Source organism: Callorhinus ursinus, unplaced genomic scaffold (assembly GCF_003265705.2).
Source record: "Callorhinus ursinus isolate GAN/ISIS: 27379988/994484 unplaced genomic scaffold, GSC_fseal_2.0 scaffold34, whole genome shotgun sequence".
Taxonomy (NCBI): Eukaryota; Metazoa; Chordata; class Mammalia; order Carnivora; family Otariidae; genus Callorhinus; species Callorhinus ursinus.
This window is the reverse complement of record NW_027397096.1, coordinates 14,200,637-14,222,765: the sequence shown is the minus strand read 5'-3', so window position 1 is coordinate 14,222,765 and position 22,129 is coordinate 14,200,637. Positions and strand designations below refer to the sequence as shown.

Sequence of the window (22,129 nt, the reverse complement as noted above, 5' to 3'; positions counted from 1 at the left end):
GGGGCAGTGGGAGAGGGAGAAGCAGGCTTCCCGCCGAGCAGGGAGCCCGATGCAGGACTCGATCCCAGGACCCTGGGATCATGACCTGAGCCGAAGGCAGACGCTTAACGACTGAGCCACCCAGGTGCCCTCTATAAAGAACTCTTACAACTCAATAATAAAAAGACAAATAACTGGGATGCCTGGGTGGCTCTGTCGGTTAAGTGTCTACCTTCGGCTCAGGTCATGATACCAGAGTCCTGGGATCGAGCCCCACATCGGGAGCCTGCTTCTCCCCCTGCCTGCCGCTCCCCCTGCTTGTGCTCTCTCTTCTCTTTCACAAATAAATAAATAAAATCTTAAAAAAAAAAAAAGACAAATAACCTAATTTAAAAAGGGGGGAAAGATCTGAACAGACATTTCTCCAAAGAAAACATACACACTGCCAATTACAAGAAAAGATGCTCAAGGTCATTAACCACTAAGGAAACACAAATGAAAGCTACTGGTGGGTATTGTTTCATCCCACTAGACGGCTACAATATAAAAGGCAATAACAGGTATTGGTGAGAATGTGGAGAAATCACAACCCTCATATGCTGCTGGTAGGAATGTAAAATGACACAGCTGTTTTAGAAAATAGTCTGACTGCTCCTCAAAAGGTTGAGCATGGAGTTATTACAAAACCCAGCAATTCCACACCTGGGTATATATCCAAGAGAATTGGAGGCATATATCCACACAAAAACTTGTTCAAGAATGCTTATAAAGGCATTATCTATAACAGCTAAAAAGTGGAAACAACCCAAATGTCCATCAGCTGATGGATGGAAAATGAAAATGTGGTGTGCTTATATGGTGGAACATTAACCAGCCATAAAAAGGAATGAAGTACAAATTCATGCAATAACGTGGATGACATTGGAAAACATTACACTAATTGAACTAAAAGACTCATAAAAGACCATATATTTTATGATTCAATTTATACAAAATGTCCACAATAGGCAGATCTATAGAAACAGAAAGGAGATTAGTGGGAACTAGGGGGAAATGGGGGAGTGACTGCCAATGAATACAGGGTTTCTTTCTGGAGTGGTGAAAACGTTCTAAATTTAGACAGTGGTGATGGTTGCACAGCTCTGTGAATACTAAAAACCACTGAATTGTGAACTTTAGAAAGGTGGATTTTATGGTATGGGAACTATATCTCAACAAAGCTGCTATATATGTAAAAATAGAACTTATTACGTTGAAATGTAAGGTGGGCCTCCATTTCCTAGCGAGAAGATTTTTTGTTTAAGTTTTTGCCCACTGGAATATACTGCAATATGCCTAACAAGGCAAAGTTTTTCTTCAAAATTGTTCTCAGAGAGGAAGGCAAAGTTGTACAGACCTCATTTATTAGGACCCCCCCCTCACCATTCCCCACCTCACTCTATGGGACTGAGGGTGAGAGAGCTTAGTGTTTGTTTTTATGACAGTGGGGACAAGGAACTCCCTCATAAATAATCTCGCCTCCCACTCTGGAGGATCTCCAAGAGTAGACATCTGTGTTTCTGCCTGCCCAGCACCCACTCTATTGCTTCTTGTAACTTCATGTGGATTTTCCTTCTGTCAGATATTCCCCCCTTGATCTTAGAAGGTCTCCCAGGCTGCTCTTCACTTCCATGGCCAAAAAGTGGACCCGTGACCCAATCTGTCCAGTCAGATGCCCTTCTTTGGGAATTTGAATCGACAGTTGGGTGACTCAAGGAAAATGCCAGTGATTTGCCCCCCTGGGATGCCCTGAGGAAACCATTCCATGGTTCCTGCTCCCTGGAGTCAGGGGGGCTATTCTGGTACTGTTTTTTTCTTCAGATGTTTCCTGCATCCAAGAACCCTAACTTGATCTTTTGGACAAGGACTGAAAATTTCTATATTATTGTCTTGGTTCTCCTATGGCAGAGGCAGGGTTCCTCAGGATTGAGCAGACAGTGAAGGAGGAGGACTCCTACTTTAGGAGGAGTCATGATCTAGAAACCCCTATTTGCATTGGAACATCTTCTCTTTGGTTCTTTCTTGATGACCACTTGCTTTAATATTTTAATTGGAGCTCAAACATTCATTGAATCTTAACTATGTCAAGGCGCTTTGTTAGTTGAGAGGAATACCCAGCTGAACAGAATGATATCCCAACTTTGTTGGATGATGGGAGTGCAGAGAAATGCTCTCTGAATTCTAAGTGGATCAGTGAGAAGGATCAGAAAAGAGGGTATTTAATCTTGGCTACAGATAGAGAAATTTCTCTGGCCCACAGGGAAAGCATCATTTGTGATGGGGTATTGAAATCAGAGAATCATAGACTTGGGGGCTGATAGGGACCTTATAGATTATCCAGTCCTACATTTTCTAGATGAAGAAATCCAGATTCTGATAAATGAAATGATTTGACTAGAGCCAAACTGGGCTCAGGACTTCTCTGACTCCCAGTCCAGTGCTCATCTCACTAGTTCTCAGGCACATTGTTGACCTTGACTGGCTCCTCCAGGTTTCAGGGCACTTGGGAAGGAGGAAGGGTGATATTTAGGGCTTGGTAAATGATTGCCTAGGAAAGTATGTTTTGCAAGGCCACTCAAGAAATCAGTGAGGAATTGGGACAGATTCCAGTAGTTCTTGTCGTATTGCTTTCTTCATTCCCCCCCCCACCCCACTCGGGGACTTGGCAGAGGGGACTGGCACCAGGGTTTGCATTCACCAAGTGTCAGGGTATATGACACAGGTATATTCCCACCCTTCCCCATCCTTTTGGAGTCTTTGAAGCAAGCCAACAGCTGAATGGCTTGGTGAAATGACTTTTGTCATTGCCATGCTTTCTTCTGGGTGACCCGGTCAACTGGCGTGGAGAGCCTTTGATTGTCTTTACCTGTAAGGGTCAGAATATCAGCCAACTACCCAGCAGGAAGTATAAGGAGGAAATCCATTCACAAGTCAGGCCTAGGCATTCCCCAGCACTGACAATGACTTACCTTAGCTAGCAACTTGTTCTGGGCAGGAAGGCCCCCAGTGTAAATAGCAGGTGTTGCTGGTTCTAGAGAAAGAAACGGGAGAACCCTAACACGGTTCTTTGGGTGGAGGAAGGGATGAAGTGTCCTAATTCATATTTTTCATCCATGCAGTAGTTTTATCCACATTCATGGTTTTTACCACCATGTGGGCCCTGGTGGCCCCCTAAGTCCTGACCTCTCCACTGTGGGAGTTCCACAGGTCCTACCCTGATAAGCATGATCAATTTAACCAATACAGACAGAGAACTTCCCTTGTTCCGAGAACTATGCTAGGTTCCACAGCCCACACATAAATAAGATGTAATCCCTGTCTGCAAGGAACTACAGACAAACTTAAGCCTCACAAGTTTACTAGAAGGTGGTTAGTGATAAACACCTGGGATGCAGGCAGGCTTCATAGAGGACACTCAAACCAAGGAGGTAGCCAGCAAAGAAAGCCACAAACCTCCCAGGCAAGGGAATCACATGAACAAAGGTATGGAATCTGGGTGTGGGGGAAACCACAGGCAGTAGCTGGGTGTTACTAGAGCACAACGAGGGAGATGGGAAGTGTGGGGAGAGAAGGTGGGGTGGAGAGATGTGGAGGGTGAGGTGGGGGAGGTAAGTTATGGGAAAGAGCAGTCTTTTTTTTCTGAGCAGAGAAGAGGGAAGTGCCTGGGAGATTTGTATTTTAGATAGATCACTCTGTGTGGATTGGGGAGGAGCCGCCAGGATTGCCGGCCGGGAACCAACTAGAAGAGATGATGAGTTCCCCATGCAGGGTATTCACAATGAAAGGGGACGGGGACTGGAAAAATAGTCAAGAGCTGAGTGATGACAGACAGGGGGTGGGTGAAGGGGTTCACAGGTTTTTGACTTGGTCCCTGGGTGGATAATGGGGCCGTGAACTGAGGTAAGAAATACAAGGAAGGGAAACAAGTCTGGAAAAGAAATGTTGATGACGGCTAATGTTTATTAATCATTTCTATGGACCAGCCATCATGCCAAGAGTTTTTAAGGCATTTTCTCATAACTATGAAATAGGTATTATTCTTGATTTATACACGAGGAAAATGAAATTTTGAGATGACGAATAGCTTGACCAGTTCTGCACAGCTGGTAGAGTGGTGGAAAGAGGTTCAAACCCAGGCATTCTGGCCCCAGGGCCAATGGTCCTAATGACTAGGCTTTATATGTATGTATGTGAAGAGTCTAAGGAGTCTGTGGGACACCCACAGTAAAGAGGGCTAAGAATTAGGGGGGCCATCAGGACTCAGATTATGGTAAAAAACCATGAATGTGGATGAAACTACTTAAGTTGAACAGTGACCAAAGCACAGTGCCCTGGGGAACTCTTAGTTTAAAGAAGGAGGGGGAGGGTAAGGAGCCTGCAGAGAAGACAAGAACGAAAGTTCACTCTGATTTTTATTTATTTATTTTTTAAGATTTTTTATTTATTTATTTGACAGAGAGAGAGAGCGAGAGCAGGAACACAAGCAGGGGGAGTGGGAGGGGGAGAAGCAGGCTTCCCGCCGAGCAGAGAGCCTGATGCCATGCGGGGCTCAATCCCAGGACCCTGGGATCATGACCTGAACCGAAGGCAGCCGCTTAACCGACTGAGCCACCCAGGTGCCCCTCACTCTGATTTTTAAATCTGAAGACATGGTTCTGCCATCTGGGCAACAGATAACTGGGCAATCACGGGTGTGTAGTGGCATCAAATAAAAAGGTCTGCCAAGTTAAGCTGACATATTAATGACAACAGTTATTACGTTGCACAGTGATTACCCTAAACAGTAAGCATTTCACATAAATAGCCGTAATTACTATAGCACGTTTCCCTAACTGTGTCCTGTGGAATGGTAGTTCCTGGAGAGGTTAATAAATGTTTGGATCAAAAAGGGCTTCAGAATCAGGTAAGTTTACAAAATGCTGGTATAATTCAGGTAGAGAGCCAACCCCCCGGTTTACACTTTTTTCTTTTCTCTGTTAGGAGGTGGGATAGAGGAATGGCTAAGAGTATAGGTCCAGGGAACAGAGAGCCTGGGGCTGACACCTGCATTGACAAAAGCAGGGTAATCCTGGGCAAGTTACGGAACTTCTCTAAGGCAGTTTCCACATCTGTACCAGGAGATAGTAATACCTATTCACTGCGATTGTTCTAGATTTAAATGCAACAATACATTGAAAACAATTAGACTAGAGCCTGGCACAGTATTAATTATTATCTATAAACCATACTATTATTAGCAAGTCTTCCTGACATCCCAGAGCCTTAAGTCTTTCTCACACATATTTCACACACACGCGGACACCCACATTTCTTAAAAGTCAAAGCCTTTGTTCTGATGCCTATGAGTTGAAGTTCTCTGTGCCCTTACCTCCACCCCACCATCTCCCAGGACTGGGAATGACCAAACACTTGCTACTCTAGGCAATGGGGCCAGGGAGAGGGAGGATCTTTATGCCAGCAGTATGGCCTTGGAAGGACCACCACTAGTTCAGTCACCTTTATGCACAGTTGAAAAAAAGTATGCATCTTTTGGGTGAACACTGGCCTGTACCAGGGCACACAGCTTAGCAAGTGAAGTGCAGGCTATATTTTAGCTGCCACTTGCTCTTTAGGCTGAATGTCATTGTGTAGTGAACAACCTGCACAACCATACATGGCAGTTCTGACCTTCAGGCCATAGAATGGGCTGGAAGCTAATGACCACTGGAGAAAGAGGGTACAAGTTCTCTTCCCAGTAGTCCATGATGCCAGCTCTCCACAAGCCTTAAGGTGATCAAGTATCCTTCATCTCCTCCCTCTCACCCAGATGTGCCCCGCCCCCCATTCATTCACACAGAGGCTGACATCAGAATACCCCGGGCGTGAGGGGATACATCAAGGCTTGTCTGTTTCTCTGGAAGGCCAACTGAGGCTGGGAGATGACAGAGCTGTGGAAAGCAGAAGTGGGAGGGCATGATTTTCCAGGTTTCCCCTGACACATAATGAATATTAAATTATAATGCTGCACACCAGAGCAGACCACGGCCAGAGCAAGTCCGACTTCCTGACCAAAGTTTGGGGCAATGAGGGGAAAATGATGGGAAGGGGAGCTTCTTAATCCTCACTGTGTGGCCCAAATGCGTGGCTCCCTATAAAGATTCTCACCACCCCTTTAGGTAGACACTTCCTTTGTGAAACAGAGGGGAAGATAAAGGCAGACTTATCCTGTTCTCTGGAGGTGGGTGGGGTAGAGTGGAGGGCAGGCCCTCTCCCCAAGTTCACAGGCATTTACACACACTCCCACAGAGCCTCTTCAGCCACCAGAGGGGCCACTGCCTAGAAGCACCACTTTTCAGCCTAGAAGCCCAGACCAGGCCTGACCTGCGGTGATCTGGGGAGGGCTCTGCCCCCTCTGTGCTTTGGTTCTCTCCTCTGTAAGGTGAGGAATATGGATGGGCTGAATTTTAAGTTTCCTCACAGCTCTGCCAGACTACAGTTCGCTCTTCTTGGGGGTTCTAGGCACTCCCCGACAGGTCCTGACCAACCAGAAATGGCTTACTCTCACCTCTACTCCAGGAACCTGCGTGCCAAAGACCAACCTCCCTTCTCACAACTGTGCTTAGGGTCTGCCTCCATATTGCTCTTGATGATAAACAGCAGCTGGGGCTCCAGCTGGGAGTTGAGGTCCTGTGGCCTTGAGACTCGGGAACAAAGGCTGAGCTGCTGTGGGGAAGGGACTTTTCCTGAATATAAGGGGAGGGGAGCCCTGGGGCTGTTTATGCCTTTACCTCTCCATAGAGCTGGCTGTTCCTCTCCTTCCAACAGATCTGGGGGTAGGGAAGGGGTGTCCTGTCTTCTCCTCTGAGGCTGATGACTTCACCTCCTTTCCCTTCCTCTTCCTCAGGTTAGGATCTCTACCTTCCCCATCTACTCCCAGGGTCTGAAATCTCCATCCCTCTCTCTCCCTTTATTCTTCTTGGCATTGGGGTCTTTACACCCCTCCCTCTCTCTAGGCCTCGCCTCCTTATTCCTTTTTAGGCCTGCCTCCTAGCCCTGGGTGGAGGGGTCTGCATTCTCCTTTCTCTTAAGGCCCCATCTCCCTCCCCCCACCCTTTCCCGCTCCCCCTCCCTCCGCCCCGAGGCATTGTGGGAGGAAACAAGATGTGGGGCGAGAGCGGCGCGGGGAGAAGCCCGCAGTGCGGGGCCGGGCGGGCGCAGCCAATGGGGAGCGCGGACGGCGGCGCGCGCGGCGGGGGGGCGGGGGCGGGGCGCTATTTCAGGGGGGGCCGCGCGTCGGCCGTGCTCAGCGGCAGAGCGGAGCGGAGCAGCGAGGCGCCAGCGAGGAGCAGGCGGGCTGGCCGGCGGGCGCGAGGCGGAGCGCGGGCGGCCGGGGAAGCTCGAAAGGCGGACGGCGGCGGCGAGCGATCGGCCCGGGGCCGCGGGAGCCGGAGACCGCGGCGGCGGCTGCTGCTGCTGCTGCTGCTGCTGCAGGAGGAGCCGAGGGGACACCGCCCCTGCCCGCGCCCTGCCTCAGGCCATCGCTGCTGCTCCCCCGGGGCCCCGCGCGGACTAGCCTCCGTGAAGGTGAGCGGTCGGTGGAGGCGTCCCCCGGGCGGCGGCCCGCGCCGGTCGCGTGCAGCCCCACGCGCGGGGCCCAGCTCCGAGGCCCGGAGCAGAGCTGGCCTCGGCGTGACGCCCTCGGCGCCCCTCCTTCCCAGGGCTGCGCCACCCTGTGCCCTCGCGACCCTCGGGCGCGGCCGGAGGGCCCGGGCTGCGGAGGCGCGGCTCCCCGCCTCCTCCCCGCGCCCCCCCCCCCGCCCTCCCGGGAGTCTCCCTGCGCTGCGTGGAGGCCTCTGGTGTTCGGGGCCGAGGGAGAGGGGGTGGAGAGGGCTCGGGCGTGACGCGGCGCCTCCTGCCGCCGCCACCCTCTGGGGCGTCCTTCCTGCAGCGAGGACGCCCAGTCACTCCGGCGCTGCTCCAGGCCGGGCGGGGGAGGGCGGCTGACCCACCGGGGCGGAGGTTGGGGGGAGGATGCTTTCTCATGCCCGAGGTGCTGGCCTTTGGGGGCCGCAGCTCTCCGGAGGATGGCATGGTGGAGGGATGAGCCCCCTTGGAGATCTCAGGGGAGGAAATACCAGCATTTGTGTGTGTTGGGGGCTGGGGAGGGTGGTCCAGGTCTTTCGGAGACTTGGCCTTTCCTGTCGCAAAACCGGGGATAGGGGATGGGGAGCTGTCCTGGAGTGCCCTCTTCGCTTTTTCAAAGAGCTCCTGGCTTTTAACTGAGGAGCTGGCCTGGGGCCTTCTGGTCACCTTTTGTCGGAGGCCCAGGTTCCTTGCTTTTTTGTCCCAGGAGGGAGGTGGGTAGGCCAGGCACCTCCTTATCCTTTTCTCACTGGCACCTTGGACAGGGCAGGTTGGGGCTAGGCCTCAGCCCTCAGACGCCTGGGGGCCCAGGGGTGAAGAATCGTAGCATTGTAGTCACAAGACCGACGTTATGTAACCGCAGGCTCTCTGCTACTAGAGAGTAAGGTGGCTTTTAATTACTGTGACAAAGTTGTTCCTTTGGACTTTGGGGATGAGGCGGTGGAGCAGGTGAGCTTGCTGGGAAAACCGGTGCCAATTTCATGCTTTAACTTCACAGTCTCTAACCAGGCCCCACCCCCACCCTTGCGTTTGTAAACAGTGCCCCCTTCTGAGTGGTAACCTGGAATAGGCCACCAGGTGACACTAGTTTTCTTCAAATATAAAGAGCCTTATAATAATCAGAACATTCTTCCTCTTCTGCTGTTGTATATCTTTTCAAACTCATTGAAGTTTCCCCATTTATCTTATTTCAACTATCCGTTTTTATAAAATGAATGTTGCTTTGCCCAAGGTCATGTAGGTAGCCAGTCAGGCCTTGAACAGGGTTCTCCTGACCTTTTCCTCAGCACCTGGTGGTGCTCACATACTCTTTGAAGCTCTGACTTTTCCTCGTAGGGGTGTGGGGTCAGATTTTGCTGGTCCGCTAGCCCTTTCCTCTGACAGTCTCTGCTGAAGTAGAACCAGCCCTGTTTAGTTTGAAGTGCCTTAGGTGCGGTCAGGGGCTGTGTGGCTGGCAGCTGGCATGTATGCTTCCTTTGCATCTGGTGCAGGCTAAAGGAGTAATCGTGAGTTTTGCTTCCCTTTCAGTCCACCCAGTACACAGGCTAGTGTGGACACAGAGATCAGCGTGGCCTGGAATGATACCAGGGATCTCTTCTTGAGCAGGCAGGCCTCCTGTGTAGCCTTAATATCAGACAGGGCTGGAATGACGACATCTTTTGTCTACTGGGCTGGGTGACAGAGTCCTCTTTTTGGGGGGGGTATGGGGGATCAGTGTGATGGGAATGTGGTCAAGGACAGAGGATTGGTTTTTGCAGCTCATCTCTTCTGTTCACGCAAAACACTCACATGCTATAGACTGCCAGGCAGGTTCTGACCAGCCTTCTTGGGATTCCTGTCATCCCAGGAACGGACCATGCAAGGTCTACCCCAGAATTCTGGTTGCTGTAGAATGTGAATGCCAAGGCTTAGATAGCAGGGATATGAAACGGGGCTGTTAAAATAATTCCTCACCTTTTGTTATCTCTGTCAGTGCTGGGCCTTGACAACCTTTTTCTGTGAAAGGCCAAATAGTAAATATTTTAGGCTTTACAGGCCTTGCATTGTCTTGCAACTACTCAACTCTGCCATTGTTGACTGTTCTGTAAAACTTTACAGAAACAGGTGGTGGGCTGAATCAGGCCAACAGACCTCAGTGTAGATTGTCCTTGTTTGCAGATGTTCTCATATAACCTTAATCCTTACAACAACCCCTGATAGAGAGCTATCTTCGTTGCTAAAATGGAAGTAATGAATGCAGTAAGACTGAGTGACTTGTCCAAGACTACAAGAGTTCATAGTCAGGACCAGAAGTCAGGCCTACTGATTCTAGTCCATCTTCTTTCCACTGTGTTACCAGTGATGCAATAATGGTCATTAAATCAAGAGCTTATTGTGTTCAGGTGTTAAGGCCACCTGGTTTGCCCTCAGTAACCCTGTAGTCTCCATTTCAAGGTGATGGTATGAAAGCACAAAGGGTAACTTGCCCAAGGACACAGTTAATAGGTGATAATATTGTAATATTTTGGCAATTGGTGCTATTTAAAATATCAGAGATAAATTTAGAGTTGGGAAAACCTTATTTTACAAATGATAAAAGTTGATGGCTTATTGTCTTTTTTTCCTATCTACCTTGTATTTCTCAGGTTTGGGGACCAGGTCTTTGCTAAAAGCTTAGGACCTCCCTCTTCTAATAATGCCTCATGTCTGTGTTTTCTGTTGTCATCACCTTCTGTACTCTGTTCTCCCACTGAGGCTCCACACTCAGCTGCTAATGTTCGTTGCATAGCGTATGGGGTTGTCAGTTTGACCGCTCTGCTTCTTCTGCAGTGTCACGATGTCTGACCGGAAGGCAGTGATCAAGAACGCAGACATGTCTGAGGACATGCAACAGGATGCTGTCGACTGCGCCACGCAGGCTATGGAGAAGTACAACATAGAGAAGGACATTGCTGCCTATATCAAGAAGGTGCGCCAAGAATGCTGTGGCTTTAGGCTAGGGGTAGGAATGGGCATCTGAGCTGTGCCCCGGGGAGATCTGAACTGAGGGCTTAGGAAAGCAGGTATAGTCCATGCAAACAAAACCCACGAGCTTGCAAAGCAGACGAATTAGGGAGTGATTCTTGCCAAAGCATTCACCTTAGGAGTTCTTAATAGGAACTCTGCTGAGGTGTGCTTATGTGTGTGTCTGTGTGTGTGTGTGTGTTTATAGATAATTATGTGACTGCAAGGCATTGGGGAGAGAAGCTTAGTATCAAATGTAACTGGCTCAATTCAGAGCTGTTCAAAATGTAGATCAAGGATAATTGAACAGATAATATAAGATCATATACAAGTTTTTCAAGGAACTGCATCATTTAAAGTGGGGTATCCCTATAATAATCCCTATCATATAGGAAGTTTTCTTTCTCTTGAAAAGGACTCAGGTACTATATCATCTCTTTCTCCCCACCTTCTTAAGGGTGGGCTTGAATATATAATTTGCTAAAAATGGATGAGCAATATTGGGGTAATAGGTTTAGTCCCTGAAAAATTCCTGAGCGAATGGATGAATGAATATGGTTAACACAGGAAGCCGCTGAGCTAGAAGTGAGAAGTAGTACCAGGGCCTCTGATTCCCAGTCAGAATCCATGTCTGCTAGTGTCATAATCCTAGTCTTTGATGTTTTCAGCCCTAGTATCCCAAAAGGGATGCCTAAGTGTAGTGGTTTTCTGGTCCACAGAGGTGGTAGGGCATCCTTAAATTTTACAGATCTGCTTTCCTACTTAGGCGGGGTGGGATGAGAAGAGGAAACTCGAGTCCTGAGAGACTATCTGTATAAGGAGCCAGTGGGTGAAGAGCCAGCTGGGGGTGCTGGCTCCTTGCTGAGTGATGCCTTACCTGTCCTGTACAGGGAGGAGGATCCAGAATCATGGACTCTGAGTCAGGAGAATCCTTAGATTATATCTGGCCTAGCTTCTTTGTTTTGCTGATGGGGAAAATGAGAACCAGGGCAGTGACCAGGGCTGTCCTATGTTTCAGAGTCTTGAGAGTCAGCATTAGGGCTGGATTTCGTGACCCATCCCCTTCCCACTGTTCCCTAATACCTCTTGGAGTCCCTTGGTGTAGGGGGCAGTGAGGAGGCCAAACAAGTTGTAAGTTAAGAACCTGGGGGACAGTCCCAGGGTTGGCAGCTTTGCTGGGTCCATGGTGGAGGTCTCTTGCATGGCGGGGTGCATCTACTGAGCCATCTGTTTCCTGCTGGATCTATGGAGTGACCGGGAACTGCCTGTCTGATTAGGTCATAAGGATTTCCTAGGTTGCTTTGATGCTGAAATTGTGCCCCTGAGAGAAGTGAGGGAATTGCCTTGATCTCATGGCCGATGTCCTTGTTCTGCTGTTTATAGCCCACACAGTACCTGGCACACAAGAGTGCCTTTAACGTTGACTTACAAAGAACCGCTTCCTGGTACTCCTGATGTTTGGCTCTAGGGTCTTGGTTCGTGGCATTTGGAAATGCTGGTTTAGTAATGTAGGAGGCAGCAGGTGGCAAGTCGGGGAGGCTCTCCTCTGTTTTCCTCATGCTGTGTGACACTGGAGTGGTCTCTTATGCCCTGGGCTTTCCTGACTCCTTTGCTAAAGAATCACAGGGTGGACTACGGAGTAGGGTAGCTAGGAGGAGGAGGAGAGATAATCGGGGTGTAAAGTGCTAGAGAGAAATAATGGAGCCTTTGCGGTGTTCCATTATTAATGAAGGAAGGAGTTGTCCTAGCCAGCCTTAACCTGAGCTCCTGAGGTTTGGGGAGCTGAGGCTGTGAGCTAGGGGTGGGGTGGGGGGGGGTGATAACTAAATTAATCAGATTCCTATTCTGATTTCTCATCTTCCAATTGTCCTAATCACCTTTTCTTCTCTCTCTTTTATTCTTTTTTTAGGAATTTGACAAGAAATATAACCCTACCTGGCATTGTATCGTGGGCCGAAATTTTGGCAGCTATGTTACACACGAGACAAAGCACTTCATCTATTTTTACTTGGGTCAAGTTGCAATCCTCCTGTTCAAGTCCGGCTAGGAGGCCGCAGTGGAGGTGTCCGTGGCGGCGGCAGCGATGGCAGGCAGGCGGCGTTGCTGGGACTGTTTTGCACCGGGGCCAGCATCAGGATGTCCTCTCCAATGGCTGTGCTACTGCATGGACTGTATACTCGATTTCATGTGTATGTCGCAGTAAACAAAACCAAACTTCTTTCTGTTTAGTTGCCTGGGGAAGAAGGCTGCTTTATGTTTATTTTTCAAGACTTCAGAATCTTTTCTTTGGTTGTATTGCACTAGGAAATCTCTCCCACCCCTCCCTCTTCTCTTTCTCTCCCTACGTAAACTAAAAAAAAGCCCTCAACGAAGCCTGTAAGACTAGGAGGGCAGGGGGAGAGCAGTCGGTTTCTGGAGGCAGAACTCAAACTGTGCAGCCACCTCCTGGTGGTGGGTGCTGCTTTGGAAGGGCCAGGGAGGCTGCTGGGGGCAGCATAAGGCTTGGCAAGGAGAGAGGGATAGGAAGGAGGCTAGGGGGATTGATCTCTAGTACCAGGGAGAATATTCCACTGAACTGTGATTCCACGACTTGGGGCAGAGGGTGGGGTGGGGGTGGATTCTTTTGAGGGGCCCTGAGACGTGTTTGTCTGTGGTGTGTGGGAGTGGGGAGCAGACTTGTCTTGCTGTCTTTGTCAGAAGAGTTTCTAAGTAAGGGCTGTGTCTTTGTGGATTACCTTCTTCTATTCTTCCTGCCAGAGCTCATGCTAGGAGGATGTTGGGGGTAGGATTAGCTTGATTTTTCTTCTATTCATTCTTCTCTCCTTCTGTCTGCTCCCTGCTTAGCCCTTGGTTTTCTCATTCCTCTGGAGTTCTCTTAGAGCAGCCCCTGTTAGTTGGCTGGCAAGGGAATTTCTGGTGACTGTAGTTCCTTAGTTAAGTCTTAGCAATCAAACCAAATCAGTGTCTCCCTTGATTCTCGTGTGTGTGTGTGTGTGTGTGTGTGTGTGTGTGTGTGTGTGTGTGTGTGTGTCGGTTTGGGATAGAGGGGAGGGAGGGGCAGGGCAGTGTGGAATCTCTAGGGTGTATGGGTAGATAGGCTGCACGGTTAGTTCTAATTGGGCCTTTATGTTAATCTCTGGGGGGTGTCTGTTTTGGGGGTGAAGACAGTTGTCAACCCCCCCCCCCCCCCCCCCCCCCCCCCCCCCCACCCCGCCCTCCGCCTGTCTGTTCCCCAGAAGGCTTTGGGAGGATAGCCCATGAGGAGATGGCCATGATGCCATCTGCCCTGGAACTGATTCTTAGTGGAGAGGGAAAGTGACTTTGTGGGTGGTTGCAGTCCTTATGGGAGGTGGGGATGGAAGTGATAAAGGGCTGCAAGGACCTTTGGAGGAACTTTGGAGGGGATTAGTCTTGCAGTGGTGAAGCCAGGTATCAGGACGTGAGCAGGGCCGCTAGTGGGAGGAGATTCCAAGGAGAGTGCAGGGGGAAATCTTGTCTGTTGATCAAACAGGGATGGGGGTGGGGGGGTCATTGCTGACAGGGCTGCTGATTCTTGTAAATTGCATCTAAAACTCTCATTGTAGGGTTGGCACTGTGGGAGGGGGGTGGTTGGGATCCAGCTCATTCTTATTTCTTTTTTTTTTTTTTTTTCTCTGAGTCCATCCTTGGGGCTGGTGGGGAGGCAGGAGAATTCCCCCTCCCCAAGCCTTTAGTGTGTGCCGAGCTTTCTTTTTGATGCTGACAGGGGAGGGTGGGTACTGGGATGGTGAGTGAGTTCCCCATATCAAACCCTTCAGTGGGCACAAGATTGAGTGCTTGGTTTTAGGTTTCATTTTTTTATGAATGTCCAAATCTGTGTTTCCCCCTGCCTTCCCAGACTTGTGTGGCCAGTTGGAAATGTCTGGTTTGTGTTCATCTCTCCCTCATTTCTGGAGCAGGGGCTGAGACCCCACCACATCTCCTATGCTCTGCATCCATGCCTCTTTTGGACATTAAAGGTCGATTGATGCACTTCTGAGCTGTTTGGGTTTTTTGGAGGGGAGGGGAGTCCAAAGGGCTGCCCTGGTGACAGTGGTGCCACACATGGGTGGGGGTAGAGGGTAGGGTGGAGTGGAATGGGGGCTGAAGAGAAGATCAGGTAAAGAGAGACTGATGGGCTTGAATCAGGTCTTATTTGTAGGGTCTAGTCTGAGGCCCCTTAATTGGGAAAATGAGCCAGCAGTACTCACCCACAAGGCTTTCTAGGTCCCTTGTTGGAGATGGCCAGCTGAGCCACATTTGGGGTTTTTGGTATAGCACATGTTGCCTTCCCTGTTTTCCAGCCCCAGGTCCAGATGGCAGTTTTCCAGCTGCTGTCTTGGACCTGGAGGAGCTTAGCTTCTTAGAACCTTTGGCCAAGGAGCTCGTAGCCCTCCTATTCTTCCTTCTGTGCTTCCCTGAGGCCTGTACACTATCAGCTAAGTGGCTGTAGCCACTTAGAAATGGAGAAGTGGGGGATCTTTAGATCTTTAGAAACCTGAGTGATTCTCTGGCTCCTGCATTATCCCACTTGGGGGCTCCTGCCCCCACACACCTGAAGAGATGGGCAGTACTTCTGAGAGTATCTGCCCACCCCTGATGCCAAGCAGTTGTTACAATCCCTGTGGAAGTGTCAGGGAGCAGAGGTGCTTTGTACTCCTTTCCGTTGTCACTGACGCAAAAACATCTACTGAGTTTTGTGTGCTTGAGCCTAGGATGCTGTCACAGAGAGCAAGATAAGTTCTGTGCTTCAATGGCATACATAGTCTAATCAGGTAGAGCAGGCCTACACATTGATAAGCTTTTTCCAATAGTGCTAAATGTACAATCAAGGAAATAAATTGGGTAATGAGCTATTGATTGTTGGAGGTAGTAGATTGAATTCCTTCAGGTGGGAAGTTGGGCTGGATCTTGGAGAGGGTTCTACGTCTGGGGCAGTGAGGTCCTAAGGGACTCTAGAACCCCCAAATTCTGTTTCTGCTTTTGCTGGTGTGAATAATTTGATAAGAGCTGGAGCATTGAGGGATGGGAGTGAGGCCATGGTTCACATTTTGTCTGTGACGGGTATCTCTAGCACCCAAACTCCCCTTCCTGCCCTGGTGGGAGAGGCCATCCAGCTGGTATCCATGGACAACATATCCCTTCGCAGGTAGGTACACCTGCACATCTGGAAGGCTAATTCTGCAAGGCTTTGTGGGGATGGGTTCCAGAAGGAGCTGTGGAAGGCAGATGGACATTGTGGTATAGAGGAATGCCGTCACTGTCAGAACTGGGGCCAGGCAAAGAGAGCGGGATTGTCCATAGCCTACCTTTCATCCTCTTCAATCTTCTGGGGCCTTTGGCTAAACATAACTGAAAGGCAGATGGCAAGGCTGACCCAGGGATGCAATCTGGAGGCAACAGAGCAGGAAAGAGAAGAGTGGAGAGTAAATCCAAGGGGAGCAAACCGAACCAGCATGGTAGGGAGTTGTCTCTGTTGCCATGGATATGTGTGTCTCCAGAATTTTAGTGTCCACTAGCCTAGACCTAAGGTGTGGCTGTCCCCCAAACTGTCCCCTCACTTCCTTCATGTCTTTACTCAGGCATCTGTTATCCTGTATGAAATAGTGCCTCCCTACCACCACTACTCACCTTACCCAGTTTAATTCAGCATAGAACCTGCCAGTGTTTGACATGTTTGCTGTTCACTTGTTGGTCTCTCACAACTAGAATAAACTGTGACAGGGCCATTTTCTCTTTCCTTCGCTGCCTTATCTTCACACAGAAAAGCACTTGTCCTGTAGTAAATGCTTGGTAAATGTTGGTTGGTCAAATGGAAAGGAAGAGTGTAAGCGAGCATGGGCAGCCCCCCTACCTCAGGGCAGCCCAGTCTTTCCTGAAGAGACTCTGGCTTGATGCCCTCTTGCTTCCCAACCTGTGTGTAATTTCCTGCTGCCTGGAAAGGAGTGAGTGGGTCACCCCTTGCCAGCTATGGAAGAATGAAAGCATGTGTTCATAAAGTACATTTTAAAACATTTCAGTTTGTTTATGTCCTGGAAACCTTGAAGCACCCCTCTGAGCTAGACCCAGCAGTCATTAGCCACATTTTTGGAGAAGCAAATTGAATCATAGAGGGTGAGTGATTTGCCAAAGCCCATGAAGCTGGTAGTGTTTCTAGAGCCCAGGCACTGTGACTCGTAAGGGCTCAACTGGGTTTGGCAGCAGTGGTCTCACTGATAATCCTTGAGGTTGAGGCCCAGCTCTCTGAGCTCAGGAGCTAGTCCCTGGTTCCACTGATACTCCCTTTCCTGGGCTCGGCTTTGGCAAGGGCATGGAGGATAGTTCCCTGTCCCTCCCTTCTCACTCCTCCCATATGCTAAGGATTGAGGAGCTGCCCCTTCCTTGAGGTCTCACCAGAGGGGTAAATAAATCTTGTGGACTTAGAGAACAGAATCCCAGAATTCTGACCTCTTCAGCCTCCCCTGAACTAAAGGTATAGCTTCCTTACCACCCTGGTAAGGAGTGTGCTATGTCACCTGTTGAAGAGGTCAAGTGTACCTGTATGTTTATTTTTGTGATGTCCTGGGCTTGGTGTCCACACCGCTGTAGAGGCATGCTCCCCTGCTTAGACTGCTACTGTACCAGTATAGACAGGTTCATAAGGGATCAAAGAGGACCCCAGTTCCCTGTGCCTCTCTTCTCTTGTTTTGTCCAAAGGTGTATAGTGTTTGTGGTGAAGCTGCTAGACATTGCTCTCTCGAGTTTCCAGAGAGAGGCTAAACATGCAAAGACAGTGTGGTAGTGTGGGTAGAACCCAGGACCTAGAATCAGAAGACCTGGGGTTGAGTCCCGGCTCCAACACTTGCCCATTGTATGAACTTGGGCAAGTTCTCTCTGAGACTCAGTTTCTTCATCTGAAAATGGGGATAATACCTATCTATCCTAAAGGGTGGTTATGAGGATTAAATGACCTGTGCGTGAATGTGCTTTGAAACTGGAAAGCGATGAGGAGGAGGATACTGATTATTAGATTCTGTGACAAGAAAGCTTGGGGAAAGAATAAAGGATTCTGGGGAGTCAGGTCCTTCAGATACCCCCTCATATCTTGTCACCCCAGCCTTGCTGTTCCCTGTCCAAATGCACCCATATTATAGAGAAGGAAATGAAGGACCAGACAGGGAAAGAAACTTAACTAAGGTCACACGGATGCTGGGGACAACTGGGGTGTAGAAATTGGTCTCCTGACTCCCAGGCCAGTTCTGATCATAGTTTGAGGTGGTAGAGGGGACAAATTCATCACTAGGTGCTGAGCCCCCTACTGAACTCTGGAATACCCTGTATTTGGTGATGGTGTACAATTCAGTGTTTTGGGTTTTTTTTTTTAAGGTTTTATTTTAGAGAGGGAGAGTGAGTGTACGCCAGTGGGGAAAGGGAGAGGGGGAAAGAATCTGAAGCAGACTCGGCACTGAGCCCCCCGGCCGCCCCCAATTCAGTGGTTTTTAGCATATTCAGAGTTGTCCAACCATCACCACTATCTAATTCCATGATGTTTTTATCACTCCCCAAAGAAACTTTGCTCCCATTTGTAGTCACTCCTCATTCCTCTTTCCCCCTGGCCCCTGGAAACTGCTTATCTACTTCCTGTCTTTTTGAATTTGCCTATTCTGGACATTCATATAAATGAAATCATACAAATGTGGCCTTTGTGTCTCGTGTCTTTTACTTATAATGTTTTCAAGGCTCATCTGTGTTGTAGCATTTATCAGTACTTCATTCTTTTTTTCTGGCCAAGTAACGTTCCATCATATGAATATATCACATTTTGTTTATGTATCTGTTGAGGGACATTTGGCTTATTTCCACTTGTTGGCTATTGTGAATAGTGCTGCTATGAACATTCATGTATATGTTTTTAATTATCTTGGGGCACCTTTTATTTTTTTTAATGTCAATTTACTTTTTTTTTAAAAGATTTTTTAAATTATTTATTTGACAGAGAGAGAGCGAGAGCAGGAACACAAGCAGGGGAGTGGGAGAGGGAGAAGCAGGCCTCCCGCCGAGCAGGGAGCCCAACATGGGGCTCAATCCCAGGACCCTGGGATTATGACCTGAGTCAAAGGCAGATGCCTAATGACTGAGCCACCCAGGCGCCCCTACTTTTCTATTTTTTAAAATCTAGATTGAAATGGGCAATTTTTTTTCTGTAGAGGGTCAGACAGTATTTTAGGTTTTGTGGGCCATATGACATCATGTATGTGGTTGTACAACTGCTGAACTCTGCCACTGTAGCATGAAAGCTGCCATAAGCAACATATAAACCAATAAGCATGGATGTGTTTCAGTAAAACTTTAAACAGGCAGTGGGCCAGATTTGACATGTGGACCATAGTTTGCCAACCCCTAGTCTAGATGATACATTTACATGATTCAATTTTCCAAAGGTAGGGACTCCTGGGTGGCTCAGTTGGCTAAGCGTCCAACTCTTGGTTTCAGCTCAGGTCATGATCTCAGGGTCTCAGCTCCCGACACAGGGCTCCATGCTCAGCAGGGAGTCTGCTTGGGATTCTGTCTCCCCCTCTGCCCACCCCCCACCCCTGCTCTCTCTCTCTCTCTCTCTCTCTCTCTCTCTCTCTCTCAAATAAATAAATCTTCAAAAACAATATTCCAAAGGTAGGAAAGTAACAATTCTCCCTCCCACTTCAGTCCCCCAGCGCTGACTGGGTTTCCCTCCTTAGAAGCAATTAATGATGTGAGATTTTATGTTCCCTTTCAGTGTATAAAAAGTGTATTTCTAAGTGGCTATGCAATATTCCAATGTGTTGCATATAGTTTAATAAACATGTAAGGACTAAGATATCCAAAGGCATGCCCTGAAAGACAGAACACTCTTGTACAGGTGCTGCCCTGACATGCCCAATTCATGCCTTCATCAGGATAATCTTTTGAACTCCTGGGATTTGCCTGGGAGTTCTGGGGATCATGCCTAATGAATATGTTGGGTAATCCCTTTTGGGTCAAAAACAAGCTCTGACTCTTGGGGATGCAATTTTTTTTAGGTGGTTTTTACCTGTTCTACCAGAGAAACATAACCAGTAGGAAGGCTATCTATTTGTTCTATCTATCTATGCATCTATGCATCTATCCATCCACCTATCTAATCTATCTGCTTTATTACCAGGAATTGGCTTACTCAGTTGTGGGGTACAGGTAGGCAATTCTGGAATATTCATGCAGGCTGTAAGGAAGGTGAGGCTGGAAGCTCAGGCAGGAGCTGACACTGCAGTTCACAGGTAGAATTCTTCAGGGAAACCTCAGGCCTTTCAACTGGTTGGAACTTGGCCCACCCAGATTATCTGAGATAATCTTTACATAAAGTTAACTGATTGTAGATATTAGTGACATATACAAAATAATTTCACAATAACACCTAGATTAGTATTTGGTTGAATATCTAGGTATTAGAGCCAAGCCAAGTTATCACATGAAACTGATCATTTTAGTCCACATCTTGTCGACCCAGCACCCATATGCATCTCTTTAAACTGTACTTAATTTCCAAATTAATAACAAGTCATACTTCCACCTAACGTGATACAATTATCCTGTGTACAACTGAAAATGTGCTAACCCTTTCCCCAGAAGAGGATGCAAAGTCTTTGGGTGATGTTCACTCTGCTCCTTGATAATCCTGTAACTTCAATAATCTAAAGTTAGCTATTATTTTTTTTTATTTTTAAGATTTTTTTATTTGACAGAGAGCAAGAGAGCACACAAGCAGGGGGAGCAGCAGAGGGAGAAGCAGGCTCCCGGCTGAGCAGGGAGCTCAACATGGGACTCGATCCCAGGGCCGTGGGATCATGACCTGAGCCAAAGGCAGACACTTAACTGACTGAGCCACCCAGGCACCCCTAAAGTGAGCTATTATTAATATGTTTTATGTTAGAATACAAGGATAAGAGAGGGAAGAAAAAACATATACACAAAAATATATTTATAATAAAATAAGGAATAAATAATTATAGTCCCCATTTCTGCAATTGGTCAGGTAGTCATAGCTGGTATTTATAACTACCTTCTTCCCCTACTTATTACATATTTCCTTTGCCCTCAGCAAGCACCTTAATGCTGGTTATAGTTCTTTTCCTAGCACAGTGCTCCCAAACCTTCACTCTTGAAGGGTCTTGAAGTGCCATTAGGAGTTTTGCCTAAAATTGGGTTGTTACAATTTTCCATTGGTTTTAATCACAGGACATGGTAGTACCAAGGGATTCCTTAAGGGCTATCTTATATTCCAGACATACTTTACCTCCATTATGTAGTAGAATCCCAATTTCCCCTTGCTAGTCAGAATCAATCGCCTCAGCTAGTACAGTAACTCCCTCCTTGGTCTGTTGATTCAGAGGCACGAAGAGCCCAAACTGGCAGTCCAAACTTCCAATTCAACAGAATGATTGTGTCTTCTGGGGAAAGTATTCTTCCCTTTGGAATAAAGACTTATAGGCCAGCACAGCATAATGTTGCAAGGATGGGAAGCAAAAATTGTGCTAGTGGATCACTGGGGGTAACAGGGAGTGGTGACATTCCATTTCCACTCCTTAATTCCTGGAAGCATGAATGCTAGCTGTGGGAGAAACAGCAGCATACCTGGAATGCTGATTTAGAACATTTACGGTCTCCTGAAGTACATTGCTACAGTCCTGCAAGGTATTGTCACCTAGCTGGTGTTGTAACTAGATCTTCAAAAGGCTATTCAACCTTTATATCAAGCGGGCTATCTCAGGATGATGGGATAACATGGTGATACCAGTAAATTCCATGGACGTGGACCCATTGCTGCACTTCATTTGCTGTGAAGTGAGTTCTTTCATTAGAAGCAATGCTGTGTGGAATACCATGACGGTGGATAAAGCATTCTGGAAATCCACAGATGGTAGTTTTGGCAGAAGCATTATATGCAAGGAAAGCAAATCCACATCCAGAGTAAGTGTTCCAGTAAGAGCAAAGCACTATCCCTTTCATGATGGAAGTAGTCCAATGTAATCAACCTGCCATGAGGTAGCTGGCTGATCCCCCAGGGAATAGCGCCGGCTCTCAGTTTTGGTCTCTCCTGCTGGCAGATTAGGTACTCAGCATTGGCTGTAGCCAGGTTGGCCGTGGTGGATGGAAGTCCGTGTTACTCAGCCCATGCATAACCTCGATCCCTGCCACCTGTCTGCTATGTTCATAAACCAATGGGCAATGACAAGCATGGCTGGGCAAAGAGGCTGACTTATATCCACAGAACAAGTCATCCTATCCACTTGATTATTTAAAAATCCTCCTCTGTGGAGGTCACTCTTTGGTGAGCATTCACATGGGATACAAATATCTTTACCTTTTGTGCCCATTCAGAGAGACCTACACGCTAAGTTTCTTGTCACCAATTTTCCAATCATGTCCCTTATAAGTCCCTGACTATCCAGCCAAACCTTTGGCCATAGCTCATTAATCAGTATAGACTTATGCCTCT

General features: G+C 48.1%; 1 protein-coding gene across 3 annotated transcripts; it reads left to right on the top strand.

Moving 5' to 3' along the window:
- The first annotated feature begins 5,954 nt into the window (after window positions 1-5,954).
- On the top strand, window positions 5,955-14,634 carry DYNLL2 (dynein light chain LC8-type 2). Of its 3 annotated transcripts, none has more exons than XM_073879561.1 (3): window positions 5,955-6,436; window positions 10,450-10,588; window positions 12,533-14,634. In XM_073879561.1, the coding sequence occupies exons 2-3, from the start codon at window positions 10,457-10,459 to the stop codon at window positions 12,668-12,670; spliced, it is 270 nt and encodes an 89-aa protein (XP_073735662.1). In that variant the 5' UTR covers window positions 5,955-6,436; window positions 10,450-10,456; the 3' UTR covers window positions 12,671-14,634. The 3 variants fall into 3 exon arrangements, with proteins under 3 accessions (XP_073735662.1, XP_025706940.1, XP_025706941.1); XM_025851155.2 differs by lacking the exon at window positions 5,955-6,436 and adding an exon at window positions 7,295-7,581; XM_025851156.2 differs by lacking the exon at window positions 5,955-6,436 and adding an exon at window positions 10,045-10,125.
- The last annotated feature ends 7,495 nt before the right edge of the window (window positions 14,635-22,129 follow it).